The sequence below is a fragment of the Thamnophis sirtalis genome, unplaced genomic scaffold (assembly GCF_051295495.1).
Source record: "Thamnophis sirtalis isolate CommonGarterSnake01/CBP01778 unplaced genomic scaffold, rThaSir2_p1.2 scaffold_9, whole genome shotgun sequence".
Lineage (NCBI taxonomy): Eukaryota > Metazoa > Chordata > Lepidosauria > Squamata > Natricidae > Thamnophis > Thamnophis sirtalis.
The window spans coordinates 45,036,742-45,050,003 of record NW_028261389.1 but is presented as its reverse complement, the minus strand read 5'-3'; the positions used below and the strand labels follow the sequence as shown (position 1 = coordinate 45,050,003).

General features: G+C 34.5%; 1 protein-coding gene across 1 annotated transcript in view; it reads left to right on the top strand.

Moving 5' to 3' along the window:
• Window positions 1–9,331, top strand: part of TRHDE (thyrotropin releasing hormone degrading enzyme) — a 267,004-nt gene extending 257,673 nt beyond the window's left edge. Inside the window, exons 16-19 of the mRNA XM_087723432.1 lie at window positions 2,447–2,614; window positions 3,407–3,547; window positions 4,145–4,226; window positions 5,504–9,331. Of these exons, the coding sequence (XP_087579558.1) occupies window positions 2,447–2,614; window positions 3,407–3,547; window positions 4,145–4,226; window positions 5,504–5,647 (535 nt within the window). The 3' untranslated portion in view covers window positions 5,648–9,331. The remainder of the gene's footprint in view (window positions 1–2,446; window positions 2,615–3,406; window positions 3,548–4,144; window positions 4,227–5,503) is intronic.
• The last annotated feature ends 3,931 nt before the right edge of the window (window positions 9,332–13,262 follow it).

Below are 13,262 nucleotides of genomic sequence, written 5' to 3'. Positions count from 1 at the left end.
TTGTAACAAATATTTTAATTGAGTAGCATTAAAACTTAAATCACACTGCTCAGAAAGAATTCTCAATGTATTCATAATGAGCTTACAGCCAGATAAACATATAGAGTAATCCCTTCATATAGCTGTCCAGGAGGACATAGATTATGGCAAACATTCTTTTCACTGGCAGTGAATTTGCTATGGGAAAAAATAATTTAGATTTTGGATGAGTCCCTCAACTTTTTCAGCCTAGAACAAAAGCTTATCATTGGTCCATGACACCAGAGAAATTATTTAGAATGAATGAAGATCCTGAAATGTATGTTGGAAATATAAACATGCTTTACATCTACATTCTTGGTGGACAGATAAAAAAAAAACCAAAAGTGTTGAATTCAAATATACAGTTAGATACAGATGATTTTAAAGATCAATAATCAATTGAAGCCAGAAATTTTCTTTCTAGGTTAATTTTTAGTGGTAGGCTGATAGGTATGCATGTTTACAGAGATTTAAAGAGACCATAGAGATTGGAAGTGTTGACTTATGGGATCCTTTCAATGGACTGCTCATTGGTGGGCCCAGTTCTCTTGGATGGACCTAGCATGAGTCTTCAGCTTGACAGCAGACATTCGTTGGAAACCATTGTGGAGTTCATCCTACCAGTGAAATATGCCATGCTGGCAAAATAGAAGTGGCAGTGGCATTTCCCCTGGGTTCTCAGAAACTGTTCAATGATCAGGTAGCAGCCATGGCCAGGAGGATGAACTTATCCAAGTTCAACTTGGGAGCCACCTCTTCCTCAACAGTAAGAACCTTAAGTTCTTTACCCATACCTTGCATCTGGACCATTGCAATGCATTCTGTATGAGGCTGTCCTCAAAGACCATCTGAAAACTAAAGCTGATTAAAATGCAGTGGCAAAAGCTGTAACAAGAATTCTCAATGACACCCATGTATCATTATTGCTTCATGAGCTACCAATTGATTTTTCAATGAAGTTCAAAGTTCGTAGGTCATCACCTATAAAACCCTTCATGTTATACAGTCGGGTTATGTGTGGAGCCACTTGTTTCAAATTTTTCTATCTGCCCATTATGTTCAGGCAGTTATTCTACTGTACCTGTGGTAAGTGAGGTATTTTCTATTAATAAAGGAGAATATTTGTTATTCAGGGTTGAAATGAGGGGTTCTTTATGCTCTCTGAGCATGGTTGTTTTCTTGCAGACATTTCATACTAGTCATCATCAATGCTAGTCCTTTTGTACACTTGCTAAAATAAGCATAGTGCAATCATGATTTCTTTTACGAAGACTTTGTCAGCCAAGAATATATTTGTCTATTGTTGTGGGCAGCTAAAAATGATTTGATAATCATGAAACTCTGATCAAGATTCTTGACAAATCAGATTTGACACAGATACTGTGGTTGCCAGTTGATCTCTAGGCCTAGCTCAAAGGATTTATTTTAAAACTTTATGTAATTTAAGACAAATTATTGCAAGACCACCTATTTATGTATAATTCATCTCACACTAAAAAAAGTCAAATTCTGAAGGTACTGATACAAATTTTCTTAACATCAAAACATTTGTACCCATTCTATGGGAAAAAATGTCATTAAAGTTTTGAACCTTATAATAATTCAACATGTGCCTTAAATCTTTTTATTTTGGCCATTCTTCAAGTTTTAGAGCCTTAATATTTTTGGCATTGAGTTTTAATATTCCTTTAGAATTTTTAATGGCTTTAGCATTGTAAATGTTTATCTTTATTCTTGTAAGCCATCCCGAACTGTTGCAACCATCAGAAATAAACAAAGAGACATGCCTTCATTATAGAGATTGGTTAATAGTAAATAATCGCTATTCCTTTCCATCATAAGAAAAAATGAAAAATGAGTAGTCATAATTATCCTGACACATTAGCTGAGACAGATCTTGTTCTTCCTACTCTCTGTGGGAAGAGAAAATGATAATAGGTAAGTTTTGTCAGGTTAGGCTGCTTGGCCTTCTCGACTACTTTAGACATTCCATGATGAGGACATTCAGTTGTGGTCATCGTGTATTTAATATATTTTATTTGAAAAGTAAATCTGCCTTTTCACAGGCCAGTCCAAATCTTCTCATAGTTCATATCTCCTTCCTATCCTGTCAAGGCTGCTAGCCATTTCAGAAAAAGTACAAAAATTGAGTATTAAATTTTCACTTATACTGATAATAGTTTGAGGACAGAATTTTACTCAGAATATTCCCACCCTAGAAATTACATGTCATACTTTCCCTCCCTACTAGTCTGTATTTATTCTTTTCCTTTTTAAAAACACTACACTTGAGAAATGGCACTCCAGCATAACATATAGATGGTCTTCATCTTCAGAAAAACTACAGAACTATAACTTGTGTGTTATGCCTCATGAAATTATTATAAATACAATATCATTGTGGTTTTTATATGTTCTTTTGAAGAATACCACCAAATGTGAGAGACATCGTCTACTGCACAGGAGTTTCACTGATGGATGAAGATGTATGGGAATTCATCTGGATGAAATTCCACTCAACTACAGCAGTATCAGAGAAGAAAATATTATTAGAAGCTTTAACCTGTAGTGATGACAGAAATTTGTTAAACAGGTATGCTCATTTAATCTATATTTCCTGATTTTTTCAAACTCAGTCTTGTATCAGTAGAAGTAATAGCATTTGTGGTCTGAATATTGTCCCAAATATTAAATGTTCCTAGCTTATGTATGTCCTTTTTAAAGTGTTTATACTTACTCATTTTTCCCCGAAGAAGTTACAAAAAATATCTATGGAGATTTTCAGTCAACCAGATCATGCTTTGTCCCAAAGGTGCTTTTTCAGAAAGCAACTGAACTTTCTTGTTTTCTTTGAAGATGTTTCCTTCTCATCCAAGAAGCTTCTTCAGGTCTGACTGGATGCTGAGGAATAGAAGGATTTATATTCCTTGCAGACAGCTGAAATATAAATCCTTCCATTCCCCACCATCCAATCAGAGCTGAAGAAACTTCTTAGATGAGAAGCGAAATGTCTTCTAAGAAAAAACAAGAAAGTCCAGTTGCCTCCTGAAAAAATAAGTGATAAAGTTTTTAATACTGTATATGCTGAGCATTTATTCCAATTTATTTGCTCTATATTAACTTGAAAATTATTTTAGAAAAATATAACCTAAGAGTAGTATTCATGAAGCCTATAACAAATTAATTTTAGTTTTTAGCAAATATCTGCCAAGTAGATTTAGCTTATTTTCTGTATTTTACAAACAAATATTGAAAGTGCCACATAGGTTTTCAATTAGCATCTAGCAATGTTTGACCTTTGTTGGAGATCCCAAGATATTGAATGGCATGATGCTGAAATATTAGTAAAAGCTAAACATTTTCCCTCTTTCTCCTATTATTCAAGGCTTCTTAACCTGTCTCTTAATTCTGAAGTTGTCCTGGATCAGGATGCAATTGATGTCATAATCCATGTAGCTAGAAATCCACATGGAAGAGATCTTGCTTGGAAATTTTTTAGAGAAAAGTGGAAAATATTGAATGCAAGGTAAAATATTTTGATAAACTGTATGCTTCATGTTCCATATATTTAAACTTTACAATACCAATAATTTAAGGGGGTACATAGTTAAATAGCCATAAAAAGTGAGAAAAGTCTCTCTCTCTCTCTCCCTCTCTCTCTCTCTCTTGTGTGTGTGTGTGTGTGTGTGTGTGTGTGTGTGTGTGTGTGTGTGTGTATTTCAAGAGTCACTTGAATCTTTGTTGCTGTAAAATGTTTAGATAAAACATCATGTAACTATATTTAATAATGACCTTGATCTAACTTCCTGCAGTTTTACTCATGTATGGAATGGCTAATTTCACTCTGCCCGAAATCTACTTTTCCTTATTTTTTGTGATGCAATATATAGAATTGAATTTTAATTTGAAGAAAAATATGACTATTTTTACTCCATTAATACAGCTTCAGTTTAATATGATTGATATTGATCATATACCATAGGATATAATATTTCCAGAGATTATGGAACAGAAACTGTAACTGGTTACACAATTGTAACAGTAATATAGTTTATAATATATGATTCAAAATCATTGTCACTCAGAATGCTCTTTATTTATATTTTTTATCTTTGTGATGAAGATACGGAGAAGCGTTATTTATGAATTCAAAACTGATAAGTGGAGTCACAGAATTTCTTAATTCAGAGAGTGAACTGAATGAGGTAAATATTCAGTACTTACAGTTATTTTTGTACTCTTTTTCACTTTGTTCATTGTGTGCTACCTAAAAAAAACAGGCTTACTCATTTTCCATATAACATGTATGTATTTCAGCTTCTATAAATGATGTATTATCTGAATGCTGCATTCACATTTAAGGAAAAGATAGTCTTTTTTATAATGAGAAAGAGAGAGAAAGTGACAATCAAATTTCATGACGTTTTAACTAAGTTCAATGTAAACCTACTATTCATAGAATAATGTGAATTTAAAATATTAAATCCAAGAACATTAGGATCTTTATAGTACTTGAACAGCCCCCCCAACATGCAAATGAATTCTTAATTATTTTATGATAAAATGTTTAAAAAGTTCATCAACCTAATTCACCCTAATTTAATATGTTTACTATATTTAATAAAGAAAAAACTCTTCAGGGAAGAATGTAAATGTTGTAGCTTAATGTGAACTAAAATTACATTAGACGTGTTTCTATTTTTTCTATGGTTGGATACACATGTAAGAATAAACTGTCTACACCATAAAGCAGACTTTCTGGCTTTGCAGACTGGTGGTGGTGGGGAGGATGATTCCGCTTGAGTGGCGGCCAAGCATGTGTGCAGCTCCATTTGAGGCATACTCACCCGCTGCTTGTGCAAATGGAGCGTGCTGCTCTCCTGCTTGCACAAGTGGGTATATGCATGTGTACATGCACCCAACACTTCTGCAGCCTGGTTCCAAAAGGCTCAAGGCCTGTTAGTGGGTTGGGGTTTGGGGTTTGGGGACCCCTGCCATAAAGCATCCGGATTACAAGGGAGATAGAGGAAGTGATGTTAATATAATCAGGCATTGGAACGTTAGTATTTTGCAATATCATTTCAGGCAGTTGCAGTTTGTTGCTTTATTATACTTTCAATCTGTAAAATATTGCAATAGCAATAGCAGTTAGACTTATATACCGCTTCATAGGGCTTTCAGCCCTCTCTAAGCGGTTTACAGAGTCAGCATATCGCCCCCAACAATCTGGGTCCTCATTTTACCCACCTCGGAAGGATGGAAGGCTGAGTCAACCCTGAGCCGGTGAGATTTGAACAGCCGAACTGCAGCTAACAGTCAGCTGAAGTAGCCTGCAGTGCTGCATTCTAACCACTGCGCCACTTCGGCTCTGCAAGAATTTCAGTAGGAAACATAGAGCTTTTGTCCTTAGTTTGTAAATTATATGAAGTTCATTTTTTTTCCTTTAGATCTGTCTTAATTAACCATTAAATTCTATTTCCAGCTAAAGAAATTTATAAAGAATTATGGAGAGAGATCTGCTGCCTCTTTCTCTCGAGCTGTGGAAACAGTGGAAGCGAATGTCCGGTGGCAGATGATTTACAAAGAAGAATTATTTCAGTGGCTGAGAAAAACACTTGCACACTAATCTGTGTTTCTGGCAAAGACCTAGTACAAGTTTTGCAAGATGAGAAGCACAGTGGGAACTTTCAGAAAACTGACTAGAAATCCAGCAAAGACAAGTTCAAGTTGGAAGGACCATTAAACAGAGATATATTATATTTTTGCACCAAATTCCTCAGAACTGTTAAATGATTAGGGGCACACTGACAAAGAGGAATGGTCATGAATCCCATCCCTACTATTCTATGGCCAAGAGTGATATTAAGTGGTGCATGTAAATGTCACTGTCAGTTTTGTTGGAGAAAACCCCTGAGAATATTTGTGCATGGTTTTATGGTTCCTGCCTGTATTTCAGCATGCTTACTTCAGATGTCCATGTTTTGTATGTGAATTTCTGTTGCATCAAAGATGGGCATTATGCAAAAGCACAAAGACTCTTATGACAATCAGTGATGTGACAACAAGGTAGGATGGAAAGAAAAACGTTAAAGATACAAATGAACAAGTGATAACATCTCCTCTTTCCATGGTGCTGGCCAGTTTTACTTTTAAATTCTCTTTTAAGTTCTCTTTCAATGCTAATCCTTTTTTGAGTTGTAAACAGTAATATAAATTACAATCCAAAGATTCCTCTTTTTAAATCAAGAATACGTATGTATTTAGAGGCAGAATATTTTCACAGTAAGGTATCATTAAAAAAAATAATTTCTCCATTACTCACTGTCGATTGATAGGTTTACCTTCATAAGTTAGTTTACAACAGCTAGTTTGCATATTTGGTGGGATGGGGGGAAGTAAAAAAAAAGTCTTTTGCATTATGTCTTTTCAGCAAAAGTATTCAGTAGATATTATATTGTTCTTTGATAGTTGCATATATGAGAGGAAAATCAAGTGAGAGAAAGAACAGAACAAAACCAGGGGAAAACTGGAAAACTGTGAAGTAAAATAACTTCCTAGGTAATGTTTAAATTGTAAGAAACATCCATTCCCCCCTACCATCCTTGTCAGTACGAACATCTTGTTTCTTCATAGATAGCCTGTTAAAATTCAATAAAATGGATTACATTTGAGTAATTGTTAAAGCTCAAATTTGAAAAAAAATCCTTTGTGTCTATTTCACTATTTTTAAAAACTTAGGTAAGGCATTGAAATGGACAGGTATAGTATAGGTGGTACCTTGCTCAATAGTAGTAACTGTGAGAAGGATCTTGGAGTCCTAGTGGACAACCATTAAAATATGAGCCAGCAGTGTGCAGCAGCTGCCAAAAAAGCCAACACAGTTCTAGGCTACATAAACAGAGGGATAGAATCAAAATCGTGAGAAGTGTTAATACCACTTTATAATGCCTTGGTAAGGCCACATTTGGAATACTGCATTCAGTTTTGGTTGCCACAATGTTGAAAAGATGGGGAGACTCTAGAAAGAGTGCAGAGAACAGCAACAAAGATGATTAGGGGATTGGAGACTAAAACATATGAAGAATGGTTGCAGGAACTGGGTAAATCTAGTTTAATGAAAAGAAGGACTAGCGGAGACATGATAGCAATGTTCCAATATCTCAGGGATTGCCACAAAGAAGAGGGAATCAAACTATTCTCCAAGGCACCTGAGGGTAGAACAAGAAGCAATGGGTGGAAACTAATCAAGGAGAGAAGAAACTTAGAACTGAGGAGAAATTTCCTGACAGTTAGAACCATTAATCAGTGGAACAAGCTTCCCTCCAGAAGTTGTGAATGCCCCAACACTGGAAGTCTTTAAGATGTTGGATAGCCATTTGTCTGAAACAGTACAGGGTTTCCTGCCTAGGCAAGGGGTTGGACTAGAAGACCTCCAAGGTTCTTTCCAACTCTGCTATTGCATTGTATTTTCTAATGCAATTCACAATGCACCAATATGATTATTAAAAGTTATCCCAATTTAATATAATGGCCTTATTGAGAGTAGCATGCACTCCATCAAGTTTTTTCCCTTCCTTATTTAGAATTTCTATAAAGAGTTACCAAATAATAACTTAGCTGGAATGCAACAGTTCTTATAATTTATCATATTCTTCATCACAGGGAAGTGATATTCTTCAATATCTTTTAATGGAAGAAAATAACAAATTAATGACTACTCTACAACATAGAAGATTTTTCTGCTTTTTATTATGTTTACTTGTTTATGATCTTTGTGCTCCAACCCTAACTTAGAATTTTTTTAAAAAATCTACTCATAATGAAAATGGGTAGTTATTTTATCTTGCAATTCATGTGGAAAAACAGTGTGACTCACACAATAATAACTGCATTCTTTATTGTGTTGATCCTTGTAGCAGGGAAAAAAACAAATTTAAAGAATTATCTATGAAAAATTGCCTATAGTGAATATATATTATTTTGTTATGTTAAATCTGTAAATTGTAGTTCTGCAACATTTCACTTTGCTTTAGTTTATTAACAAGTAAATATTAAGTTAAATATATAAGCTTTTAATTTTCCATTTTCTTCATTCTCCAACAACTCTTTAGGGCTTTATACAAGCAAGAATTAAAATAGATATTTCATTTTTGATGTTTTATGATGCTAAGGAGCTGCTCTTATCTACATTAAAGCCATACATGTTTTCATCTTCTCAGAAGGTATTAGGAGCAAGTTCCTGAGAGTAAAACAGTTAGGCAATGGAACAATCTGTCTTTAAAAATTGTGGTCTCCCAGCCTCCTATCAAGGATGATTAGTAGATTTCCTGAAATGAAGGAGGATTGTACTAGAAGACTTGTCAGTTCCCATCCAACTTATACATTCTGTGATGAGAAGAATCAAAGAATCTAACACACAGCAGGTTGTTCAGATTAATTTCAAAGATTATTTAAGAAGATTTCTGTCAATTTCACAAAAAAGTGTTCTTATAATATCTTTATTCTAAAATCCAAGAGAAACCACAAATCTACAAGGGGCAAAGAAGAAAACTTTTATTTCTTCTTGAAGGAAAATAAATGGTATAGGGCCAATGTAGTTTAAATAAGAGTTTATTATGGAGGACAATGTTTTATATTGTGAAAGCTATTTAGATTAGTTAATGCAACCTACAGACCACCATGCTTTTTCAACAATTCATTATGGGAGAATGTTCTGATATCCTTTACAATAAATCTAGGTCAAATTTAAAGCATTGCTTTGCAGATGCATTTGTTAATTTCTTGCTATTAGAAAGAATCAGTGATTATGAAAAAGATAATATATTATCAACTTGACTAACAATAGTCAAGTTTGAATTCTTAAAATATTCTGAGTTTTTACCATTCTTGCTAGTTGGGCTGGGGTAAGGCATATTGTTTTAATCTTCCCATTGTGAAAGTAGGCATTTCAAAAATCAGGAAAAAATGAAATAATCAAATAAGAACAAACCTGAACTTGAATTTTATTTGATTTATTAATTGAGATGTACCCTAAATATTCTCTTTGGGCTCTTTAACAATCAGGCATTCATTCCACTGTATGTTTTCTTAAAGTGTTATTTTGGTATTTCCTGTCAGATTTCTTAATGGATACAGAATACCCTTATCAAAATGTTCCTAAATTAAACTATGCAGTAACTATTTTTGTACTATTCATTGCCATGGAATAGAAGTAAAGCACAGTTTAAAACATGTAAGTCTTCATTTATGTTGGATTGCTGTAATTCATTTTTCCCCAATTTGGTGCCTTCCAAATTAGTTGGGCTTCAATGTGCTGTGGATTGTTAGAGTTGAAATACAAACCCTCTAAAGCAGTGGTCTCCAACCTTGGCAACTCGTGGACTTCAACTCCCAGAGTTCCTCAGCCAGCTTTGCAAGTCGTGGCTTTGCTGGCTGAGGAACTCTGGGAGTTGAAGTCCACAAGTCTTAAAGTTGCCAAGGTTGGAGACCACTGCTCTAAAGGACATTCAGTTGGGAAAGCCTGATAGATTGCTTGAATTGTCAATCTATAAAATGATAACATTGCTGTTCCTGTATTACAGGGAACATACATATTTGCGAGTATGCTTTGATTTCTTTCTTTCATGGTCTTAGAGGTCTTATTCAGACAACCAGGCAGCTGACAAGCCTTCATGTCTTGCTTTACAGTGCCTATTCTCCACCGTGTTACACATAATGGTTTTATTGTAAGTCACAGCATTTACTGCTCCTCTTTTATGCCTAGTGAATCATCACACACTGATATTTTGCTAATTCAGATCACTAATGAGCATATCATCTGCCTACCATTTTAATATGTTTTAATTTTCAATATTTCACTTACATGTGGGTGAAGGCAGGATATATTTTAAAAATTATGCTGCACTCAATAAAGAGTTTCAGAAATAATAGAAAGCAGTGTTAGATAGCAATAAGAGCAATTTATTGAAGTCTCTTCATATATTAAACTGGAAATACTGTTGTGCCATTATGCCATCTTTTCATCTTGTGTAACCAGTGGTGGGATTCAAATAACTGAACAACCGGTTCTCTGCCCTAATGACCATCTGGGTAGGTGGGGCTCGGTGGTCATGTGACTGGGTGGGCATGGCCAACTCAATGTCACTCAGGTCGATGGACTTAGCTGTTACAATGTAATAAAGGTTAACCGGAGAGGCAGTTTCTGTAAGCAGGTCAATAAAGATTAGGCTAGAAACAACACTAGAATGTTTGCTTCCTGCTTTCCTTACAGGATTAGCCCTGTAAAGTGGGAAAAAACAAAAGATTTCTTCCAAAAATTGGTTCTCTGAACTACTTAGAAAGTTACCAACCGGTTCTCCCGAATAGGTGCAAACTGGCTGAATCCCACCACTGTATGTAACCCTAACCCTAACATTCAACTACAGATAGCCATTTCACCTGAAAATACATTTTACTTGTATGCTTGCTTTTCTATATTTCTTGCCTTCACTGTGGGTGGAAAATGTTTGGTTTCTCTCTATATAATCTGAAGAAATACCTCTACTGAGTACTAGTTCAAATTAAAACACCGCTTGCTTATGTTTGGGACAATGTTGATAAAAGGATTCATATTTTTATGATGATTGACCTCATTTCTCTCAAACAATATTGCAATTAAGATAGCTGATTTATACTTATTAGATTTAGAAATTCCGTATTTTAAATCTGTTTTCCATCACAACTTTACTTAGATGGCCCTTGTTAATCCATCAACTAACCTATATTTACCACATTCAAAAAACTGAATGGTGAAAAAATGATATAACATTATGCAGATACTGAAGCAGAGCAGATATATACATATTCAGAGAGAGAGAGAAATGCAAATGTTGTTTTTCATTATAATCCATCATAATAGAATCTGCAAAAACCCTCAATGGACAATGTTGAAAAAAAACATAGAATGCTGATTTGCTAACTTGTCAATATCAACTTGATGTGACCAACTTCTCCAGAATGAACTATCTTTCTCATCATTTTGGGCCCTCGGGGAGCTGGGTTTTTGTTATAAAATACGTTAATTTAAGCCTGGTTATTTGGGCCTCAAGTGGAAATTCTTGTTTTTTTTTTAAATATTTGCTTCCTTGGCTTTCAGTGGTATTTTAAAGTGTTTTCTCCACCAACAAAGTTCAAAAGTATCAATATTCTTTCCACCCTGGTTCTTCAAAGTCCAAATATGACTGTCATTAGATATTACAGGGAAAATTATTGCCTGTATGATTTTGCATTTTTCAAGGTAGGGACATGTCACTATACTTGAATATCTTTCCAAGTTCTTCATTTCTTATCAGAGGTATTTCTCAACTGCTGTTTTTTTTAAAAACTATTTATAGTTGATCAATAAGGAAAATATCCACCACTTCAATGTTTTTATTGTCGACTTTAATATTGGTTGCTGTATTTTTTTTTCTTTTCCTCACAGTTGCATTTTTTCTGTACTTCTTGACTTTTATTATTGAGCTTACATTTTCATTTTCACTATCAGAGTGCTTGATGTTTTTCCTCCAGTTTTAAATCACGTTGATATTCTTCCAATCTAGCTTTCCTCGGTATATATTAGCATATATTTTGAATAAATAAATGAATGGATAGGCTTGTTTCACCCTTTGTCAATTTGGGACTAATCAGTTTTATCATGTTATACTTTACTGTGAGGTTTTTTTCTTTCTATGTTTTGCATAACAACAATTTGTTCTGGGATTTCCATTTTCATAAGATATATGACATAATGTATGTAATCAATGATGCTCATACTGATATAGTTTTGCTATTCTTTTATCTTCCTGAGTTATCCACCATGCTTTAACAATAATATCTCTTCTTGACCTTTTCTAAAGCCACCTTGTATATCTAGGAAATGATTTCTTGGGTACTTTGGATGTTAACATCCTCACATCTGATTGGATCATTGACTGGATTGGATCCAAATAATGTTTTTTGCTATTTCTTTCCTAATTACAAAAGGAATGCTATTCTTTCTGTTTTTCATATCCATGTTATAAATAGCTTAATCTTCTAACTTAAAGTATATAATTCCAGTCCATTTCATTTTACTGATATGTAAAGTATATCAGTAAGACATTAAATTTTCCCTTTTTTTACTGTATTGAGCCATGTTCATGATTCTTAGATTCCATGTTCCCACTATAATTTTGTCTTTCAAATGTTCTTTTTCTGCACGGCAGCATCAGCTACTAGATATCTGGAATGCTTTATAATATAGTTGCATGATAAATACGATCGCTACTCTGAAAGGTGTGAAATTATACCTTTCTCACATTCACCTCCAGCCTCTTCCTATGCCAATGCTGTCCAATACACATGCCTACTTGCTATATTTGGGCAGCTGGGATTATCTTCATACCTTGGGTGACTCTGCTGGGATTACATACTCTTTTCTTATCCCTTTCAGGAACATAAGCAGACACATGCAAGCACAGGCTGTGATGAGGCAATCTAGCAGAACTTGGGAAAGAGACAAACGTTACTACTGCCAGTAATAATCCATTCTGTATGTTCCATGTAACAATACTGACTAAATTGCATATGAAATATACTTTTGGTGTATTCGTATGATCAGCAAATATTTGAGTGGACAATAGTATCACAGCAATATAAAATCTAAAATTGTGCATATGAGATTTACTTTTTTCTTTTTATATTCTTTTATTCATAATCATACTTATCAACTGCAGTTGGGGCCAGCAGTAACATTGCTAAGTGACACAGTCATAAAGTAAAACATCACATGACCACTAATTTACAACATTAGTTCTGGCTGCAGTTGTTAAGCGTATCACCCATCGTCTTTAAACATTATGTAATGTGACCACGACTTGCAACTTTTGGGTTGCTTTCCCATTGATTTTGTTAGAAGCCGGCCTGAAAGATTACACATAGTGGCCCCATGACCATGGGACACTGCAACCAGGGTAAATGCACACTGGTTATCAAACACATGAACTGAAATCATGTGATTGTGATGATTCTGCAATGGCTACAACTTTGAGAACAAAATATAATTCTCCTTTTCCAGCACTGTTGTAATTTTGAAAGGTTAGGGTTAGGGTTGAATGAATGGTCAGTAAGCAATGGAAGCCAGATAGTAATATGTGCCACATTATTGATAAATCTGATTTTCTGACCTCTACAAGTAAGATTTAGATTGAAATGGGCTACATCAGGCAGTAAGAAAATAATAA